The sequence below is a fragment of the Pelophylax lessonae genome (assembly GCF_965119305.1).
Source record: "Pelophylax lessonae genome assembly, chromosome: 13".
NCBI lineage: Eukaryota > Metazoa > Chordata > Amphibia > Anura > Ranidae > Pelophylax > Pelophylax lessonae.
Window position 1 is genome coordinate 177,907,793 of NC_138780.1, and position 22,390 is coordinate 177,930,182.

The 22,390-nt window shown below is 44.4% G+C and overlaps 1 protein-coding gene across 1 annotated transcript; it reads right to left on the reverse strand.

Moving 5' to 3' along the window:
- Positions 1-747: 747 nt before the first annotated feature.
- On the reverse strand, positions 748-22,285 carry STYX (serine/threonine/tyrosine interacting protein; the record flags this gene model as incomplete). Its single annotated transcript, XM_082274981.1, has 8 exons — positions 22,075-22,285; positions 16,185-16,217; positions 15,914-15,967; positions 11,921-12,018; positions 8,978-9,038; positions 8,491-8,527; positions 6,711-6,801; positions 748-871 (listed from the first exon to the last, which is right to left on the reverse strand). The coding sequence occupies exons 1-8, from the start codon at positions 22,129-22,131 to the stop codon at positions 748-750; spliced, it is 555 nt and encodes a 184-aa protein (XP_082131107.1). The 5' UTR covers positions 22,132-22,285.
- Positions 22,286-22,390: the final 105 nt, after the last annotated feature.

The following is a 22,390-nucleotide window of genomic DNA, read 5'->3' on the forward strand; positions in this document are numbered from 1 at the left end:
CCACGGAGGCATTGTAAAACTCTGACATTCAGTCATGACTAGGCATGATGGGAATTGTAGTTTCTGAACAACTGGAGGGCCATAGCTTGAAGACCCCTGCTCTAGAGTGTCTGTTCAGAAAATATATTATGGCTGGGGGGTTATAAGTAATCCTCAGGACTAAAAATGTTTTAATAATGTAAACCAAAAATTGAAAAGAAAAAATGGCTCAGCGGTTAAGTGGGTGTAAAAAACAGATAAAAAAAACCTAATCTAAAACTAATCATTTTTTTTTTTCTTTGAAAAAACATGAATGAACTGATGAAAAACAGAACGCCTGTGTGAAAGGGGCCTAAGCTGCTGGTGAGGCCACCAATAAAGTCAACTTGTTACTTTGTACTGCATGGGTAAAGCACAGGTTGACTCAAAGCCCCCTCTCCCTGCTAACCCAATTCATTCTTCTGTATGCCAAACTGTAGGAGGCTAGATTGGTCAGCCTATATCAGAGCTGTGCCTTCATTTTACTAGGGATACACCCCTATCCCTGTGCAAAGAGCATGTCAGCCATAAAAAAAGTCCCTAAAGCAATCAACTGGGCAGAGAGAAAACCGAGGGACAGTTGGAAAGGCTAACCTTTAGTATCGTTCTTCACAAAAATTAGGTCTTATGGATTCAAGTAGAACATGAGAATGTACCCACATTGTGTTCCTTTAGGATTGGCATATTTTCCACTGTTATAATAGAACCCCCTAAAAAAAGCAATAAAGTTCAGATTTTCAGGGGGAAAAAAAAAAAAAAAAAAAAAAAAGACTGCCATACCTGAAGTTGGTGAACAAATCCAGCATTGGGATTAATGCAGAACCTTCTTTCTTGCACATATGTAAACGCATCCCTTAGAGAGAGCAGAAGAGCATTTCTAAATGCACAGCTTTCACTAGACACCAAAAACTATAGAGAAAGGCAGCAGTACAGTAGAAGTTCAGTGGTAATCATATTACACCAATCAGCCATAACATTATGACCAACCACCTAATATTGGGTAGACCACCCTATTGCCGACAAAACCACCACGACCCATTGACCCAATGCACTAGAAAAGCGCCACATTGCCTCTGCCAGCTTACCTTCTTCCCATACGGCATCCTAATGCCATCTCTTCCCCATTGTGAGTGAGCCCACTACCTTGGCTGAGAAGTAACCCCACACATGAATGGTCTCAGGATACTTTACTTGTGGCATGACACAGAACTGATGGTAGTGCTCACCTATTCTTCTCCAGACAAGGTTATTTCCGTATGCCCCAAACAATCGGAAAGGGGATTCAAAGAAAATGACTTTACCCTAGTCCTCAGCAGTCCAATGCCTGTACCTTTTGTATAATATCAGTCTGTCCCTGAAGAATTCCTGGAGAGAAGTGGCTTCTTTGCGGTCCCTTCTTGATACCAGGCCATTCTCCAAAGGTCTTCTCCTCACTGTATGTACTCACACCTGCCTGCTGCCATTCCTGAGCAAGCTCTGCACTGGTGGTGCTCCGATCCTGCAGCTAAATCAACTGCCGAAGCCAGATCGTATGCGCCCTCGAGAGACCTTTAACTCGCAGGCCAGCCCCCGTCCCTAGAGCGGAGCTGCGGTCTGCACGCGCTTGTTGGGCAGACTGGGGGGACCCTCTGGATGTAGATTATCCAGTCCATCGCCCAGTCCGGCAATTGATTGTAGATCTCAAGGGAACAAAAGAGAGAGGAAAAAATTAAATTTATTAACTTCTTCCCATCCGCGCTACAGCCTATATACGGCTGCAGCGCGGACTCGAATTTTCGGGAGGCCGTTTTTAAACGGCCTCCCAGTGACATGCCCCCAGCGCGCTCCCGCGAGCGTGCTGCGGGGAAAATCTGTGTCGGCCGTGTCCAAGGGACACGGCCGATCACAAATCTTAGTGAATGGCCAATCACAGCGGCCATTCACCACGTGATCGGGCCGTCCAATGAGCGATGATCTCATATGTAAACATATGAGATCATCTCTCATCGCCGGCGCTCCTTCCTCACACGGAGCCTGCAGTGTGAGGAAGGAGGGGGAGCCTCACAGCGCCGGGGACACAGGAGAATGTAATCAGGGCACCGATCACCAGTGCCCTGATTACTGAAGGTAAAAACACACACACAGTGCCCCCCCATCAGTGCCCACAGTGCCCGCCATCAATGCCCACAATCAGTGCCCACAATCAGTGCCCATAGTGCTGCTAGTCAGTGCCCATCAGTGCCTGCTCATCTAGGCACTGATGAGCACTGACTGGCAGCACTATGGGCACTGAGTGTGGGCACTGATGGTGCTGCCCATCAGTGCCACCCATCAGTGTCCAGTGCCATCCGCCAGTGCCCAGTGCCGCCTATCAGTGCCCATCAGTGCCGCCTCTCAGTGCCACCTCTCAGTGCCAAGCAGTGCCACCTCTCAGTGCCCATCAGTGCCGCCTCTCAGTGCCCATCAGTGCCGCCTGTCAGTGCCACCTCTCAGTGCCCAGCAGTGCCACCTCTCAGTGCCCAGCAGTGCCACCTCTCAGTGCCCAGCAGTGCCACCTCTCAGTGCCGCCTATCAATGCTCATCAGTGCGGCATATTAGTACCTCCTCATCAGTGCCCATAAGTGCCACCTCATTAGTGCCCATCAGTGCAGCCTATCAGTGCCCATCAGTGCCGCCTCATCAGCGCACATCAGTGAAGGAGAAAAATTTTCAAAATTTACTCGCAGAAAATAAAAACTTTTTTTTTTCAAAATTTTCTGTCTTTATTCTTTTTTTTTGTAAAAAATAAAAAACCCAGAGATGATTACATACCACCAAAAGAAAGCTCTATTTGTGTGAAAAAAATGATAAAAATTTTATATGGGTACAGTGTAGCATGACCGCGCAATTGTCATTCAAAGTGTGACAGCGCTGAAAGCTGAAAATTGGCCTGGATGGGAAGGGTGTTTAAGTGCACAGTAGGCAAGTGGTTTTAAAAAAAAAAAAAAAAAAAAAAAATCGCCAGGACCAGAGCTCCCAGCAAGGAACTAGGTCCTTATCTGCCTGACTAGGCAGATAAAAAACGGAGTACCTATTAGCAGAGAGTGGGAGTATACCCCCCTGAGACTGCCCCATAGGCATAGTCAAGTTATTTTCTGCCTAGTGTCCGCATAAGTAGTCAAGAAGATGACGAGCTGCGTCCGGAAATGAATGAAAGAGAAATTTGTGTCATTCTCAAAACTTTTGGCCACGGCTGTACACAGACCAGCCTTCACTGCCCACATGCATCAGAGATCCTGTTGCTGATTCACTGGTTTTCCTTACTTGGAACACTTCTGGTCGGTCCTGACCACTGCAGACCAGGAACAACCCACAAGAGCCGCAGTTTTGGAGTTGTTCTGACCCAGTCGTCTAGCCATTTTTTCCCTCAATCACCCATTTTTTCATGTTCACTTGCTGCCTAATATATCACACCCACTTTCACGTGCCACTGTAACAGGATAATCAATATTATTTACTTTACCTGTCAGTGGTCATTATGTTATGACAAAATCTGTGTATATGTGTTGCTATTGTACTGCACAGTAGAACATGCCTTCTATGTTGAATGACTTAGGCCTTGTTCATACCATGGTGCAGAGACTAGAGATGTACCAAAATTTTGGCGGCCGAAACATAACACCATTTTCGGATGATATCGCCATTTTGCCAACAAGAGAAAAATGTGCAGATAATGGCGCCGAAAACACGTGATTTTACTGTGCTTATGGTGTTTCTTTCATAGGCCATGTGACTCAAAAACCACATCAAAAAGGTAACACTGGTGTGTGATTGATGTATTCTTGCTGAGTTTTCAATGCATTTCAAACGGGGAGGTGTTTTTGATGCTGCTTTAACTGACCAAAAATGCAGCAATCAGGATTTTTAACACAACGGAAGGGCAACGGACCAGTGCGAAAACATACATAGAATTTATAGGGATGACTTTTATAGATTTTCTTGTGCTAAAGGTGCCAATTATGTCTGACAAATTCATATTCATTTGAATTCATGAAATTAAAAAGTCAAATAGAACACAATTATACACTGGTGAAAAAAATTAAAAGAAACACTCAGAGTATAGCATCAAACTAAATAAAGTCTGGGATTTTGATCTGGTCACTTAAGTAGCAGAGGGGGTTGTTAATCAGTTTCAGCTGCTTTGGGGTTAATACAATTAACAGGGGCACTAGATGGGAAACAATGAGACAGCCTCCAAAACAGAATGGTTTTACAGGTGGAGGCCACTGTTATTTTTTCTCCTACTCTTTTCACTAGTTTTGCATTTGGATAGGGTCAGTGTCACTACTGGTTTCATGAGGAGATACCTGGACCCTATAGAGGTTGCACAGTCCAACTCCTCCAGGAGGGCACATCAATATGTGCCATTGCCAGAAGGTTTGCTGTGTCTCCATCCACAGTCTAAGGAGCATGGAGGAGATTCCAGGAGACAGGGAGTTACTCTAGGAGAGCTTGACAGGGCCATAGAAGGTCCTTTACCCATCAGCAGGAACAGTATCGGCTTCTTTGTGCAAGGAGGAACAGGATGAGCAATGCCAGAGCCCTTGAAAATGACCTCCAGCAGGCCGCTGGCATTAATGTTTCTGACCAAACAATCAGAAACACACTTCATGAGGGTGACCTGAGGGCCCGATGTCCTCTAGTGGGCCCTGTGATCACTACCCAGCACCATGGAGCTGGATTGGCATTTGCCATTGAACACAGGAATTGGCTGGTCTTCCACTGGCGCCCTGTGCTTTTCACAGATGAGAGATGGTTCACCCTGGAGCACAAGCGGTACCATGAAAGGGTCTGGAGAAGCTGTGGAGAATGTTAAGCTGCCTGCAACATCATTCAGCATGACCAGTTTTGGTGGTGAATCAGTGATGGTCTGGGGAGGCATATCTATGGAGGGACACAGACCTCTACAGGCTAGACAATGGCACCCCTTACTGCCATTAGGTATTGGGATGAAGTTCTTGGACCCATTGTCAGACCCAATTGTTGGAGCAGTGGGTCCTGGGTTCCTCCTGGTGCATGACCATGCCCGGCCTCATGTGGCAAGAGTATGCAGCCAGCTCCTAGAGGATGAAAGAATGGATACCATTAAATGGCCCCTGATCTAAATCCAATAGAACACCTCTGGGTCATTATGTTTTGGTTCATCCGATACCTCCAAATTGCACCCCAGTCTGTTCAAGAGCTCAGTGATGCTCTGGGTCCAGATTTGGGAGGAAATACCCCATGACACCCCCCCCCCCCCCCACATCTTAAAAGGAGCAAAATACCCCAGGACACCATCCATCATCTCAAAAGGAGCATGCCCCAACGTTGTCAGGAATGCATACAAGCACATGGGGGCCATACAAAAGTAACTACCGAGTACCATTTTGAGTTGCTGCAATAAAATTTCAGCAAAATGGACTAGCCTGCTCCATCATTTTTTCACTTTGAATTTAGCTCTCTGTAGATTGAGAATTTTAATTTCCATTAAATTATGTGGCATCCTTTCATTTCTAACACATTACCCAGTCCATATCAGTATAGATATCCAGCATGAGATTTTTCCCCATTGAGCTCTAAAGTGTTTTCAAAGTGTTCCTTTATTTTTTTTCTAGCGTATATAAAAATATACATAAAAAACTGTCATGTTTGGTTTTCGGCCAAGTGTATCCTGCATTTTTGTTACAAAAATGTCCATTCGGTGCACCTCTAGCATAGACGTCAGTTTTTCTGCACACATTCTGCAAGGGCACAAAAAAAAAAACACACACCACAATTGTTATCTATGTGCCATGTTCACATCACAACACTGGTATTGCGTGCGGATTGTTTTCTTTGCACGCGAGTCTGCAACGTGTATGCAGTTTTCTGCATAGTAAAAAAATTGACATGACAACATAACAGTGTTGCATGACCGCGCAATTGTCATTCAAAGTGTGACAGCACTGAAAGCTGAAAATTGGCCTGGGCAGGAAGAGGGGTAAAGTGCCCACCCAGTAGGCAATTGGTAGTAAAATCGGCTTTGCAACTGCTGCCTACAGGTAAGCTTTATTAGCTTACCTGTAGGTAAAATGAAGATCTCCTAAACGTTCACCGTTTAGGAGATATTTACGTTTTTCAGTCGGTGACGTCACCAGTACATGTGCACTGCACTTTGCAGAGACGGCATACCGAGCATGCAATCCCTTTAGAGTGCTGTGTCGAGATTGTGGCTCCTGTGCACATTCGCAGGAGTGAGATCACAGTGGCTCGGTCATTTAAACGTCAGGAGCTCGTGAATCTGCAATGAAGACCAAATGAAGATAGAAGCCCCGTCAGCAGTCAAAGCACACCAATGGAGGGCTTTGTTTTGAGGGCAAGTCTTTCATAATTTGCTAGTAATGTGATGCATACTAGCCTATTATGCCATTACCTTGTAGGGGGCCCATTCCCTCCCAATTTCAGGATTTACTACTGCTTTAGGACCAAAAGTTACACTGATTTTTATGGTGTAACATAAAGGTGCCAAGCAGAATTTCCCTCCCCAAACCCCTACAAGCTCGTTTGAAAAAAATAAATGCACATATTTCTGCAATTATGTGTGTATTACATTTTTTGCAAAAAGTAGATTTAGCTTTTTATGTTACAGGCTACAAAGCTGCTAATGTAATGTTTCTGACATACCTGGTCTATGCCCCTAAGAAAACACTCACCTGTATTTTATACCAAAAGTTTCCATAATATATGCAATAACCAAGGCAGCACTCCTGGAAATCCCTGCATTGCCATGGATGAGAACTTTTCCTAAAAGAATATATATCATGAGTTTTCATAAAAGAGCTAAACCGGGATGGATTTAAAAACAAAACAAAAAAATATTACATTTCAAAAACACAACAAACTAAGGCTGGCCATACATGTTCAATTTTCTTGTACAATTTTCTGTTAGATTTACCATAAACCACATAATATGAGGTCAAAGCTAAAAGGACACTTTCACTTGTATCCAATTAGGCAGGCCTTTGTACTACATAGTTGAAGGTAAATTTCAAGAAAATTGTACAGAAAATTGTATAATGTATGGCCAGCCTAATGCAGTGATGTTTGGGAATCTTTAGTAAATGTGGATTGGTTGCATTCTCAAGAAGACCAGTAACATCACTGGGAATGCAGCCAATCCCCATCCACATCACTGAGAATGCAGCCAATCCCCATCACTGAGAATGCAGCCAATCCCCATCACTGAGAATGCAGCCAATCCCCATCACTGAGAATGCAGCCAATCCCCATCACTGAGAATGCAGCCAATCCCCATCACTGAGAATGCAGCCAATCTCCATCCACATCACTGAGAATGCAGCCAATCCCCATCACTGAGAATGCAGCCAATCTCCATCCACATCACTGAGAATGCAGCCAATCCCCATCACTGAGAATGCAGCCAATCTCCATCCACATCACTGAGAATGCAGCCAATCCCCATCCACATCACTGAGAATGCAGCCAATCCCCATCCACATCACTGAGAATGCAGCCAATCCCCATCCACATCACTGAGAATGCAGCCAATCCCCATCCACATCACTGAGAATGCAGCCAATCCCCATCCACATCACTGAGAATGCAGCCAATCCCCATTCACTAGAGATCAGTGACATCACTGCGAATGCAGCCAATCCCCATTCACTATAGATCAGTGACATCACTGAGAATGCAGCCAATCCCCATTCACTAGAGATCAGTGACATCACTGAGAATGCAGCCTATCCATTCACTAGAGATCAGTGACATCACTGAGAATGCAGCCTATCCATTCACTAGAGACCGGTGACATCACTGAGAATACAGCCTATCCATTCACTAGAGACCGGTGACATCACTGAGAAATTATGCCGCCTATCCATTCACTAGAGATCAGTGACATCACTGAGAATGCAGCCTATCCATTCACTAGAGACTGGTGACATCACTGAGAATGCAGCCTATCCATTCACTAGAGACCGGTGACATCACTGAGAATGCAGCCTATCCATTCACTAGAGGCCGGTGACGTCAGAGAGAATGCATACTATACACGTTTAATTCATTATTCAATGATTGTTTTATAGGGTTTTGTTGATCACAAAAATGTCTGCACCGAAGAACAGAGCATTCATTTAAAGGAAAGCTTGTACCAAGAGAAAAAATGAAGCATTACTGATGACTTCCTTGCCTGGTCATCTCACTTTATTACCAAGTCACTGACCCAGAAGTATGTACTAGTATGCAGCCAACATAGAGCAGCAAGTGAGAACTCGTCTCTGTACCTGTTCTGGGCCAGTTTAAACAGAAGATGTGGTAACCGCATGACAGCCAAGCAGATAGCATTTTCTGAAACATTGGCAATGCCAGATGCCACATTTTACTTAGTACATATCATTAAAAGTTTCCGCTGTCTGTGGCAACTGCGTTTGCTAACCTGAAAATAGAAACAAGCCATAAAAGTCCACTTACCTCCACTCTGTAAACACCCGTCAATGAATTCCTTTGACTGTCAGGGGAAGAAGAAATGTGTGAGAAGCAAACAAGGCAAAGCAAAAATATTTAAAAATTGATAACGTATCACATGTATTGATTCAAGTGTATGGAAAGACTTTTTTTTTGTTTTAGTTTTGGACAGAACAGAGAAAGGATACAGATATTTACTGTATATGGGCATTGGTGGGGTGAAGTGTCTGAAACCCATTGACTTTTTATCCTTTCAATTATTTAACAAAAAAATAAAAAATCTGGGACTCGTTAGGCAGTCTGGTCGGCTGGTAAATGTAAAAAAAAAAAAAAAAATTATTAAAAAAGGGTGAAAAAAAACAAAAAAAAAAAACACAAAAAAAACACAAACCTCTCCTCATCACATTTCTGGCACTTTTGAATATAACCGATTATTATAAAACAGCATGCAAGAAAAAAAAAAAAAAAAAAGGCAATAAAATAAATCGCTTACCATAGCAAAAAAACGTATAATGTTTTCAATTGGGTTGTCTGCAATATCCAGCACTAAATATCTGTGAAACACAAAAACACACATTACCAGTATAATATTTTAGGAAAAATATGCTCTTGTACACATTATACATTTTATATCATGTGGAACCTATAAGTTTAAGGAATATAAATATAAAGCCAAAATGCTTTAATTTTTAATAGAACGGGAAAGGGTTAGAAACCCTGTCAGGTTTTTGCCATGTCCCCACTGGGAAGATTCACCCCTCTATTGATCCTGGAGACTGAAAGTGAATTAGAATAGTTGTAAAACAGGTGAGCACAAATTTTGCAATGGGGACGCCTGTACCCGTAACTATTAAGGAAAGGATTTTCCACTCACTTCCTGTTCCAATCGACAACAAGACAAAAAATCCTTTAGGAGTAAGTTTTCAGGATAACCCTAATTAAACTTAAACTTCTTCCTCTTCCCCTTCTAACAATTATGCTGACTAACCTGTGTAAGATGCTGTACATTTTTATATACTGTATTTACCCATTTTCAGGCTGCTCTGGTCACATGATCTTGCGTCAGCCAAAGCAGCCTCAAGGGAGAGGAGAGAGCGCTCGACAAATTGCTGTGAATTCCAGGAACAGTGAAGTCACCCATAGCCCATCTGTTGTTGCTGCACCCTCCTATCCCCTGCAGCTGCCGTCAACTGACACAGGAAAGCCAGATCACGTGACTGGACCAAGCTACACACACATAGAACAAAAATATAAAGACGCAACACTTGTGTTTGCCTCCATTTTTCATAAGCTGAACTCAAAGATATAAGAAAACCGGGATTCATCCATGAAGAGAACAACTCTCCAAGGTGCCAGACTCCATCAAATGTGATCATTTGCCCACTCAAGTTGGTTACGACGACAAACTGCAGTCGGGTGGAGACCCCGATGAGGATGATGAGCATGCAGATGAGCTTCCCTGAGATGCTTTCTGACAGTTTGTGAAGAAATTCTTTGGTTATGCAAACCGATTGTTGCAGCAGCTGTCCGGGTGGCCGATCTCAGACCATCTTGGAGGTGAAGATGCTGGATGTGGAGGTCTTGGCCTGGTGTGGTTACACATGGTCTGCTGTTGTGAGGCCAGTTGGATGTACTGCCAAATTCTCTGAAACACCATTGGTAGTGAAATGAACATTCAATTCACGGGCAACAGCTCTAGTGGACATTCCTGCAGTCAGCATGCCAATTGCACGCTCCCTCAAAACTTGACATTTGCAGCATTGTGCTGTGTGATAAAACTGCACATTTTAGAGTGGCCTTTTATTGTGGCCAGCCTAAGGCACACCTGTGCAATAATCATGCTGTATAATCAGCATCTTGATATGCCACACCTGTGAGGTGGATGGATCTCGGCAAAGGAGAAGTGCTCACGTAGGGCTCTTTCACACGGAGCGGACCGCATTGCGATCCGCTCCGATGCTTTTTTTTTTTCACGGAGTGGATGACACTTGTGTAATCCGCTCCGTATGTCCGCATATCATCCCATCCGTTTGCGGATGATATACGGACATAATGTATGTCTATGGGTATTGTGGATGTCAGCGGATGACACCGCTGACATCCAATTTTGCTTCCTTTCTGTTTTTTCAACGGAACAAAAATAGGGTTCTGTTCCGTTCCAAAAAACGGAACAGAACTGAAAGGAAGAAAATCGGATGTCAGCGGATGGTCATCCGCTGACATCCGCAATGCCATTGACTTACATTATGTCCGTAAATCATCCGCAAAAAAATGTGAAAGGGCCCTAACACAGATTTAGATAGATTTGTGAATAATATTTGGGAGAAATAGGCCTTTTGTGTTCATAGAAAAAGTCTTAGATCTTGGAGTTCAGCTCATAAAAAAATGGGGTCAAAAACAAAAGTGTTGGTTATAATTTTGTTCAAAAATATATATATCTCTTTATAATTCCCTGCAATTCTGGTTGAGAAACCCTACACTAGCATTACCCAACTTTTTCTTGATGCATTTATTACCAACAGGGGGGAGCCGGATCACCAGGTTTGGTTTCTTCGTAGATTCTAAAAAATCCAGCATGAGACAGCTGACACTACCACTCAGCATAAAGCCAACCAGTCAGAGGTGTTCCAGAGCTGGAGTGCTAGGACTTTTAGCCTGCATTGAAGGGACTTGCTTTTGCCAGAATCTTTGCTGTATGCAGGGCCAAATATGCTGTGTTTTTGGGTACAACAAGGTCTTTTCTGGGCAGGGGCTATGCAAATTAAGCTGATTTACGAAAGATTCCAAGCAAAAGGAGCTAAAAGCATTCAAGGACAATTTTTCCTGAAACCTGCCTCATCTGAATGTTTTTGGAGTATACAATCACCTGTGCCTGGGCAGAGGGGCTACAATACAAGATCATGCTTCTCCTGTCTATGCTGCATTAGAAGCATGTGTTTTACAGGATGGCAAAGAAATGATGGATCCTTTACAGTAGAATAGAAGCCTAAATTTAACTGGCCTTAAAAACATCCCCACCCAAAGGGTGATTCACTGTGTGGCCTGTGCAGGGCCATCTTTTTTTGGCACAGGGATGCATAGGTGTTGGGGACACCGGCACAGGGATGCATGCATTGTTTTTTCTATTGGGACATGCAGCTGCAGGGACACAGCAATTGTTTCCCAATAGGACATAAGAGTGCAGGTCCCCAAACTCACCCTTTGTGCGTTTGAGAACTCAAACATCAAATTGGGACACAGCAGCTGTGTCCAAGCAGTCACATGTTCCAAAAGACATCGATGGGATGCCAGAACAGGGATACTCGCAAGTGCTGTGCATCCGTGCCGAATAAAGACGGCCTGCACGGGGCATGCAGAAAATTCCCCCTTGTGAACGGGGCCTTAGGGTTAGTTTAACCCATTCTGAATCTACAAAGTAAAGCGACTGACAACTTACCTAAATAAATTCTGAAAGTTTGGTTTGATAAAGTTTGCTTCAATACTTTGTCTTATGCAGACTATATGCGTTATTCCATATTTCTGAAGAATCGGGAGCTAAAGTAAACAAGAAAATAGGAATGGCCTGTATAATTGAATGTAATAATACACAAAAATGTTCATGTAAAGTAATGAGGTATAAAAAGGTCTTTAATTCACTGCCACCTAAATACTACAGGTACAGATGCCATTTAGAGATCTCTACTGACTACAGGTATTCCCGCTTGGGGTGGAAGGCGATAGAAGATTACTGTATATCCAATGATCACTTCTCTGCGGCTCACAATGTAGCTCTAGTTAAAACAGTAGGATAGCAAGTGGGTAAGGCTTGTATCCAGAGGTGGACACTGACCAGAGAGAACATGTCCAGGACTGAATGTGTACTTCAGGGATTGTCTTTCCTTTAAAGAGACCCTGGTATCAAGCACCAAGTGCTGCAGTGTCTCCAAGCATTGTACGTACTGCATCCAATTTCAGCTACATACAGTACACAGTGCTGGGTTCCGGCTATAAGACACCCAGAATGAAACAGAGTCTGGCTGAGCAGCGCTCTGCCATTCATAGGCAGTTTTGAATTCTGTGAATGGATATAAAGCTCCCATTGATTGGCCGAGTCAAAGCGTGTCGTCATCAGCCCACCCCTCCCACTCAGCCAATCAAAGAAAGCTTTGTATTCATTCACAGAATACAAAACTGCCTAAAAATGGCTGAGCACCACTTAGCCAGACTTGGTTTTATTCCAGGTGTAAGATGGAAGTCTGTCTCACAGCCGGAACCCAGCACTGTACTGTATGTAGCTGAAGTTACATGCAGTACATACGGTGCTTAGAGACACTGCAGCACTTAATGAAGCAAATAGTTTGTTTGGACCAGCTTGGAAACATGGACATCAGTTTTAAAATGGGACAACAGCTGCAGGGCAGAGGAAAACCCTGCACACCATTCGGGGAGAAGGTGCTTAGAAAACATGTCACATACTAAATACATAACATGTTCCTAAATGGTGAAATTATCCTTTAAATATTTAACTTCCAGAATTTTTCCTTTCCAGAAATTATTTTATTTACTTGCAATGTGACTGTCTCTGAACTTGGCTACTCAAAAAAAAAAGTTAATATTCTGTCATAGACCCCAGAATGAAGGAGCATACTATAGAGCAGGGGTCTCCAAACTATGGCCCTCCAGTTCCCCATGATGGGAACTACTATTCCCATCATGCCTAGTCAGGTCTGTGAATGTCAGTTTTACAATGCCTCATGGTACGTGTAGTTCCACAACAGCCGGATTGCCGTAGTTTGGACATCCCTGCTATACAGTGTCACTTGAGTGGCAGCTCTAAGTCTGCTGCAGCTGCTAATAATCACATCTAAGATGACGGCAACCAGTAGCAGTCTCAGGATTTCAGAATGTCTACACAAGGGGAAATTTGACAGATAAATCATATGCATAATATACACATTAAATGCACATATAAATCTTATTGAAATATGTGAAAAATAGTCTTGCGCCAGGGTCTAATTTATGCAAGTATTGCAAAGCACCTTGCAGTGCCTTCTGTAAGGCAGGACTTTTAGCTTTAGGTTTTTGCAAAGACCAACAGGTTCTATTTAAAGTGGCTCTAAACCTAAACCTTTTTTTTACCTTCATGCCTTCAGGTAAATAAAATGCCCTTACCTGTCCTAGCTCCCCTGCCCCTGACTCCACCATCGATCCAGTGCTGTGCCCAGCTGTAGCTCATCTCTCCTCTCTTCCTCCACTCACAGGCTACACAGAGCAGCGGGAGCCTGTCTGCTGTCAGTCACATTCTGTGAAGAGGGAGTGGATGCTGTGCGAGTCTATGGACGCACAAAGCCTGGCTCAGGAGCGCACCCACACATATGCCCCTATGGTACACGGCTTGCTTTGGGGGAGCTTGGAAGAAAGGAGGAGCTGACAGCGATGCAGGGGGACCTTTCATTTCTAAGGTAGGCATATTCCTAACTTGTGTGGTTGGGTATGCCTAATTTCTTGGATTTTAAGAGACACATATCCTTGCAGGAAATGGAATTGTAAAACATGGAAAAATAATCTGCAAGGGCAAAAAAAAAAAAAAAAAAAATAAAAAAAAAAAATAAAAAAATGTCTGTGGCTCGGATAGCAAGGAATAAGCAGAAAAACAATTCATTGCATGTTCCAGTTTGTGGTCTTTGGGCTAAGTTGCCCATGTGGCTTCATGTATGTTGGTAGAAAACATCAGGTCCATGTGCCCCAGATTCCGTGAACACCGGAGGTTAATAGAAGAGGGGGACTTCGAGCACAGTAACCCCTAAACACTTCCCCTGGCAACACCATAATAGTACCCAGGTCTCAAATTATTTGGGATTGAGAGTTCCTCCCTAATTTAATAGAGAAGAAAAGGTTTAACCAATTGTGCAGTAGGGAAACCTACTGGATCTTTACGCTAAATAGCATGGCCCCTAATGGTCTCAATGAGGGGACAGATCAGCACAGTTCTTTCATTTTAGTCCCCGTATCCCTTACAGTGTACAGTACGGCTTTGACATTTATTTTTTTTATTCCTATACCTGGTCACAATGAGATTATGTAATGACATTCTTTTGGTCACATTTTTATTCATATTATTTATGGAGTCTTGGATATATAGTAATCCAATTAGCCCTGAGAGGTTTTAGCAAACTAATCATTAAACTATTTTACCATATTTAAGTCTTTCAGTAGCACACCCTGTATATTTCTTTACCTATGATCATTCTTAATTATTGATATATTTATCTTCATAATTGTCCCATTTAGTATTTTGTATCCACTTGCCTACCAGGTACTTTTCACCCCCTTCCTTCCCAGGCCAATTTTCAGCTTTCGGTGCTATCGCACTTCGAATGACAATTGAGCAGTCATGCTGAACTGTACTCATGAACATTTTTATCATTTGTTTCCCACAAATAGAGCTTTTTTGGAGTTATTTAATCACCACTGGGTTTTTTTATTTTTTTGCTAATCAAACGGAAAAAAAAAAAAAAAAAAAAAAAAAAATCTAAACGTTTCTAAGTTTCGGTTATAGCATTTTGCAAACAGGCAATTTTTCTCCTTCACTAATGTGCTCTGATGAGGCTGCACTGGTGGGCACTGTGGAGCTGATCAGTGCTCTGATTATCAGTGTAGATGTCCCCTTTCACACTTGCCAGCTACCGGCTCTCCTCTCCCCACACTGACAGTGTGAGGAATTGAATGTCGGTAACCAGCAAGTGTGTTTACATCATCTGTGATTGGACACAGCAATTACAGGGGGGGGGGCTTGTGCGAGCCATCCCAGAACTGGACGACCGTGCTGTAGCCTTCATTTCATTGGGCTATAGCGTGGTCGGCAAGTGGTTAAGGACCAGGCCTATTCTGACACTATATGATTACAAGTAAAAATCTGTATTTTTTTGCTAGAAAATTACTTAGAACCCCAAAAAAATTTTTTTTTTTTTTAGCAGAGGCCCATGTGAATAAAATCGCAATCTTTTTTTGCCACAATGTATGAGCACAGAGGTTTTTCAAAAGGTAATTTTTTCTGAACACCTACATATACGTTCACCACTACACGCCAGCACGCGGCGACGGGGCGAATTAAAAGGAAAAAAAAAAAAAAATGCTTTTTACATTTGACATTATTTTTTTTCACTTTTATTGTTGCCACAAGAAATGTAAACACTTGTGATAGCAATAAGGTGGGAGCCAGGATTGCTCTCCTACTACAGGAATTTGACACCCTTGATTTACTATGTATTGGCCAGCACTGAAATTTCAGCTGTGACCCAAAAAAAAAAAAAAGTCCTAAACCTTGCAAATCTGCATCAAAAAACGCACCTAAACACTTCTTTTATTTGCAGTGAAGACAGACATACAATTCGCACTGGACATGTGTGAACCCAGTCCTAATATTTCAGGGAAATTTGTATACACCCACCTTGCTTTTCATTGCTGCAGAATATGGACCCAAAAACAGACCAGGTAGAATTTCCTAAAAATAAAGAAAAATACACAAAATTTTTGATCACACAACATCCACTTCCCAGAGACTGGAATAGCAGCATCATAAAGAATGGAAAATTCTACATACTGTAAGTCTTAGTGTTCATACATTGGAAAAATGTAAAGCACACTATGACACTTGAGAGACATTATCATTAACATCTATAAATATTAATGTGGTACAACTTATTACAAATAAAATATACCTGCATCTCCCGTCTCATAGGATAACTCCAGTCCTAAGGAAGTAGTAAATAAAATATTAGGAAATTGATCAACATGACAAATGAACAGCACAGTGAAAACAAAGCTCTGATAACATTGATGGCGGCAGCCGGATTATTAGATGTTCTAATCACATGGAAATAAAAAAAATGTTGGTAAATAAAATATTATGCACACAATCACATTATACATTACATTTCAAAAACACAGAAAAATTTAGGATTTAGGCGATTATAAAAACGTCTAAGTCACAAGTCTAGAACATTTATATAAAAAAAGGCAAAGACATCCAAGATGAATCCTAAATGGGGGATCCAATTTCCTAAAACACCCTGAAGAAGACTGTTTCTCACCATTCCCAACCAAGGTTCCATTGGAACACTAGGGTCCCTGCAAAGGCTGTTAAGGATAGTTGCACTACTCCCCACCTCAACAGTGTAAAAACACAAGTTATTACCTGTTAACTTGATCCACATTAGTTTAAATACAGGTGTGAGACAGACTCTCAGTAATAAATAACCGGAGGCACAGCTAATTTCATACCAACCAACCATACCACAACACGTATAATAGGGCGGGAAGCAGCGCCTTCCTGGAAGATTCCTGGAAATCAAGTGAACAGGTAATAGCTTAAGCCTCGTACACACGCAACGATTATCGGCCAACCGATCGGTCGACTTTTGTCCTGTGTTGTGTTGGTTGAAAAGTGCTCTAGACTGCACACGAATTTTCTCAGCCAACAAAAACCAGAAGTGATGTCATGTGCTGGTTTACTTTCCGTGTGTTTTTTCTTCTCTGAGCATGCCCAGTCTTGCTCATCAGATTTTTGTCTGCCGAATTCTGTACTGACTGATGGAAAATCGGCCGTTCTGTTGACGGCCAACAAAAAAAAAAATTTTATAGCCTGCACACCAGATTTTGTTCGGCCAAAAAGTCGGAGTCGGTTGTCGAAAGCATCAAACTAACAAGCCGAAAATCGGCCGATTGGACGTTGGCCGAAAATTCACGGCCAACTATCGATGCGTGTGTACGAGGCATTAGTTTTTCCCCAGTCATCTTCCAGGATGGCTTATTGACAATGACATTATAGAAACCATACCCGATAGGGAGGGACCACAGCTTGAAGCACTTTTCTCCCAAAAGCCTGGTCAGCGGATAAGAGATTCAGACAGTAATGCTTGACAAATGTTTGAAAACTCGACCAGGTGGCTGCTTTGCAGATTTGTATCAATAGGTAGAATGGGCTCTAAGATTTTGGGAAGTATGGAGCCTGGCAGACGCATAAGCCTTAAAGCGGTTGTAAACCCTAGAAACAAAAAAACAAAAAAAAAACCTGCAAGACAAAGGCATAATGGGCTAGTATGCATCGCATACTAGCCCATTATGTGTAACTTACCTTAGAACGAAGCCCCGACACGGACCCCCGGACATCGCTGCGGGCGCTGCCATGATCCCTCGCCGTCTCTTCCGGGTTCGGTGGCTCCGGCGCGATGATTGGCCGGAAGAGACGGCTCCGGCGCGATGATTGGCCGGAGCAGCGATGACGTCATTCCCGCGCATGCGCGCGGGAGTGATTTTTCCGGCAAGCTCCCGGCAAGATAATTGAAGGTCCCCCCGGACCTTCAGAGCGCATGCGCCGCTCGCGCGAGCGGCTGCATGCACTGTAAATATCTCCTAAACCATGCCGGTTTAGGAGATATTATTTGTACCTACAGGTAAGCCTTATTATAGGCTTACCTGTAGGTAAAAGTGTCAAAAAGCGGGATACTACCGCTTTAATGATTGCAGCCTTCATCCATCTAGCGATGGTAGTTTTAGAAGCAGCTGAATCTTTTTTGTGTCCTGAATACAGAAGGAATAAATTAGGGACTTTTCTCCATTCTTTGGTCCGCTCGATGTAACATAAGCACTGCCTTACATCAATTTTATGGAAATCTTCCTCTCTAGGGTTACTGACTTGCCCACAGAACGATGGGATAATGATTTCCTGTGATCGATGAAAGTCTGTTGACACTTTGGGAAGAAAGCCTGGGCCCAGTGGCAATTACTCTATCGGGCAGAATGGAGCAGTATGGCTCTGCTATGGAAATTGCATGTAGTTCGTTGACTCTTCTAGCCGTCTAGCTGTGACCAGCGCCACCAAGAGCACTGTTTTGTAGGTTAATACTTTTAACGCACTTACGGCTCAAAAGGATGTTTTGAGAAACTTAGAAGACCGTCGACAAATCCCACGGGGAAAACTTGGACCACGGCGATTTACTCCTAGAGCCAGCCTTCGATTAATTATCCTATTATGTGTTCTGTCAATCTTATAACTAGAAAATTGGACAATGCTGCCACCTGCACTCTCAAAATATTGGAATGAACCCTAGGACAGATCCATTTTGCAGAAAGTCCAATACTGCCGGAATAATAGGTTCAGAAATCCTGTTATTGTCCTTCCGCCAAAAAGCAAAATTTCTTCTAAACGTTATTATAAATTAAATTTGTTGATTTCTTCTTACTGTTTAAGATCGTGCCAATCACTTTTTCTGACAATCCCTTGTTCTTTAACTGGTGCCACTCAGGAGCCAAGCTGCCAGAGAAAGACAGCTCATCTGCGGGTGGCATAAATCCCCCTGGACCAGTAAATCGATCCTCTCTGGCAGCCTCCAGGGTGTTGCTTTATGCAGTTTCTGAGAGCGGCAAACCATGACCTTTTTGGCCAAGCTGGAGAGATCAGAATTACTTTCGCTCTTGAGGATTTGACTTTCAGAATCACCTTTGGCATGAGCATGAATGGAGGGAAAGCGTACAGGAGATCCTCAGACCATAGAAATGCAAAAGCATTCAGACCCAGCCTGCAAGGGTCCCTGTGAATTGGGAAAAGAGTTTTCTACTTCCGCACTTTTGGATGAGGCGACTAGGTCTATTAGAGGTCGACCCCACATCTCCAAGATTGCCTCGAACACTTCCCGATTCAAGCTCCATTCCGTGTGAAATCTTTTCTCTGCTCAAGAATTCCCCAGTTGAATTAAGCTCCCCTTTGGAGGTGAATGGATGCCAGAGAGAGGGCGTTTTCTTCTGCCCATGTAAGGATCAGCTTTGCCACCTTCATGAGGGGAGCCGGCGTACCCCCTTGTTTGTTCATGTAGGATAGTGCCGCCACATTGTCCGATAAAACCAATATGTCTTCCTTTTATGTTGGGTCCAAAGGAGAGAAGAGCTTTCCATACTGCCTTTGGCTCCCTTACATTGAAAGGCAGACGGCCTCAGATCTCTCCCATTTTCCCTGTGGGCTGCACAACCCCAGATACTCGCATTCGTTGTTTTCTAGACTGGATTTTCCTGCCTCCAAGATCTCCCTTTTGACAAGTTGTCTTCCTGCAGCCACCAATGCAAAGACTATTTTACTTGATCAGGCAGGGTTATCGTTCAAGGTACTCTGTTGTCCGTTCCACACCGACAGGGAAATTTTTTTACAGTATTCTCATGTCTGCTTGAGCCCAGGTAATTGCTGGTATAGATGCCATCATCAGACCAAAAAGCCTCAATTTCCCTAGTAGATACTGCCTGTCTCGGTAGGAGTGGAAGTTTCTATCTTCAACAGATATTTTTTTCTTTCGGTAAATATATTTTTGCTTCCACAGAACTGGTTGCTATGGGTGACAGCCATCCCTCTCTGCTCAGGCCCATATAAGGAAAGCTCTGGTTGCTATGGGTGACAGCCCTTCTCTCTGTTCAGGCCCATATAAGGAAAGCTCTGGTTGCTATGGGTGACCGCCCTTCTCTCTGTTCAGGCCCATATAAGGAAAGCTCTGGTTTCTATGGGTGACAGCCCTTCTCTCTGTTCAGGCCCATATAAGGAAAGCTCTGGTTGCTATGGGTGACACCCCTTCTCTCTGCTCAGGCCCATATAAGGAAGGCTCTGGTTGCTATGGGTGACAGCCCTTCTCTCTGCTCAGGCCCATATAAGGAAAGCTCTGGTTGCTATGGGTGACACCCCTTCTCTCTGCTCAGGCTCATACAAGGAAAGCTCTGGTTGCTATGGGTGATAACCCTCCCCTCTGCTCAGGCCCATATAAGGAAAGCTCTGGTTGCTATGGGTGACAGCCCTCCCTCTCTGCTCAGGCCCATATAAGGAAAGCTCTGGTTGCTATGGGTGACAGCCATCCCTCTCTGCTCAGGCCCATATAAGGAAAGCTCTGGTTGCTATGGGTGACAGCCCTTCTCTCTGCTTAGGCCCATATAAGGAAGGCTCTGGTTGCTATGGGTGACAGCCCTTCTCTCTGCTTAGGCCCATATAAAGAAAGGTTCTGGTTGCTATGGGTAACACTCCCATCAGGCCCATATAAAGAAAGGTTCCGGTTGCTATGGGTAACACCCCCATCAGGCCCATATAAAGAAAGGTTCTGGTTGCTATGGGGGGCACCCTCATCAGGCCCATATAAAGACAGCTCTGCTTATTACGGGGTGACAGTCCCACCTCTCTGCTCAGACCCGTATAAGGAAAGCTCAGGTTGCTATGAGTGATATGTCTATACTTCAGGTTGCTATGGGTTACAGTTCCCGGTCAGGCCCATATAAAGAAAGTTTTGGTTGCTATGGGTGACAGCTCCCCCTCTCTGCTCCGGCTAATATAAGGAAAGCTCTGGTTGCTATGGATGACAGCTCCCACTCTCTGCTCAGGCCCATACAAGGAAAGCTCTGGTTGCTATGGGTGATAACCCTCCCCTCTGCTCAGGCCCACATAAGGAAGGCTCTGGTTGCTGTGGGTGACAGCCCCTCTCTGCTCAGGCCCATATAAGGAAAGCTCTGGTGTCTATGGGTGACAGCCCTCCTCTCTGCTCAGGCCCATATAAGGAAAGCTCTGGTTGCTATGGGTGACAGCCCTCCTCTCTGCTCAGGCCCATATAAGGAAAGCTCTGGTTGCTATGGGTGACAGCCATCCCTCTCTGCTCAGGCCCATATAAGGAAAGCTCTGGTTGCTATGGGTGACACCCCTTCTCTCTGCTCAGGCCCATATAAGGAAAGCTCTGGTGTCTATGGGTGACAGCCATCCCTCTCTGCTCAGGCCCATATAAGGAAAGCTCTGGTTGCTATAGGTGACAGCCCTCCTCTCTCCCAGGCCCATATAAGGAAAGCTCTGGTTGCTATGGGTGACAGCCATCCCTCTCTGCTCAGGCCCATATAAGAAAGGCTCTGGTTGCTATGGGTGACAGCCATCCCTCTCTGCTCAGGCCCATATAAGGAAAGCTCTGGTTGCTATGGGTGACAGCCATCCCTCTCTGCTCAGGCCCATATAAGGAAAGCTCTGGTTGCTATGGGTGACAGCCCTTCTCTCTGTTCAGGCCCATATAAGGAAAGCTCTGGTTGCTATGGGTGACACCCCTTCTCTCTGCTCAGGCCCATATAAGGAAAGCTCTGGTTGCTATGGGTGACAGCCATCCCTCTCTGCTCAGGCCCATATAAGGAAAGCTCTGGTTGCTATGGGTGACAGCCCTCCTCTCTGCTCAGGCCCATATAAGGAAAGCTCTGGTTGCTATGGGTGACAGCCCTCCTCTCTGCTCAGGCCCATATAAGGAAAGCTCTGGTTGCTATGGGTGACAGCCCTTCTCTCTGCTCAGGCCCATATATGGAAAGCTCTGGTTGCTATGGGTGACACCCATTCTCTCTGCTCAGGCCCATAAAAGGAAGGCTCTGGTTGCTATGGGTGACAGCCCTTCTCTCTGCTCAGGCCCATATAAGGAAATCTCTGGTTGCTATGGGTGACACCCCTTCTCTCTGCTCAGGCCCATATAAGGAAGGCTATAGGTGGCCCCCTCCCCACACAAACACACAGCAGGAGGTGAAGTCACGTGACAGCAGCCGGCTCGGGCCTCCCCGCCTCACCTCCTGCTCGTCCTTGCACTGTGGCAGGGCGGGGAACTCCAGCTTGACGTCCTCCATGCTGTGCCCGGCGGAGGAACTCACACTGCCAGCCCGGGGATCACCGCACTCAGCGCAGCCATAGCCATGCCTGCGCTCCTCAAGCCGACTAGGCGCGCCCCCGCTCCTACTTAGCCGTAGGCGGCAGCGCGCACGTCAGCGCAGCACTTCCTGGCGCACGGCGATGACGCCACGACCGAAGAGCACAGGAGTATCCCCATGAAAATCATCAGTCAGGCTGGTTCTGCGCATGTGCGGGGAAGGGGCCGAGCAACAGAAG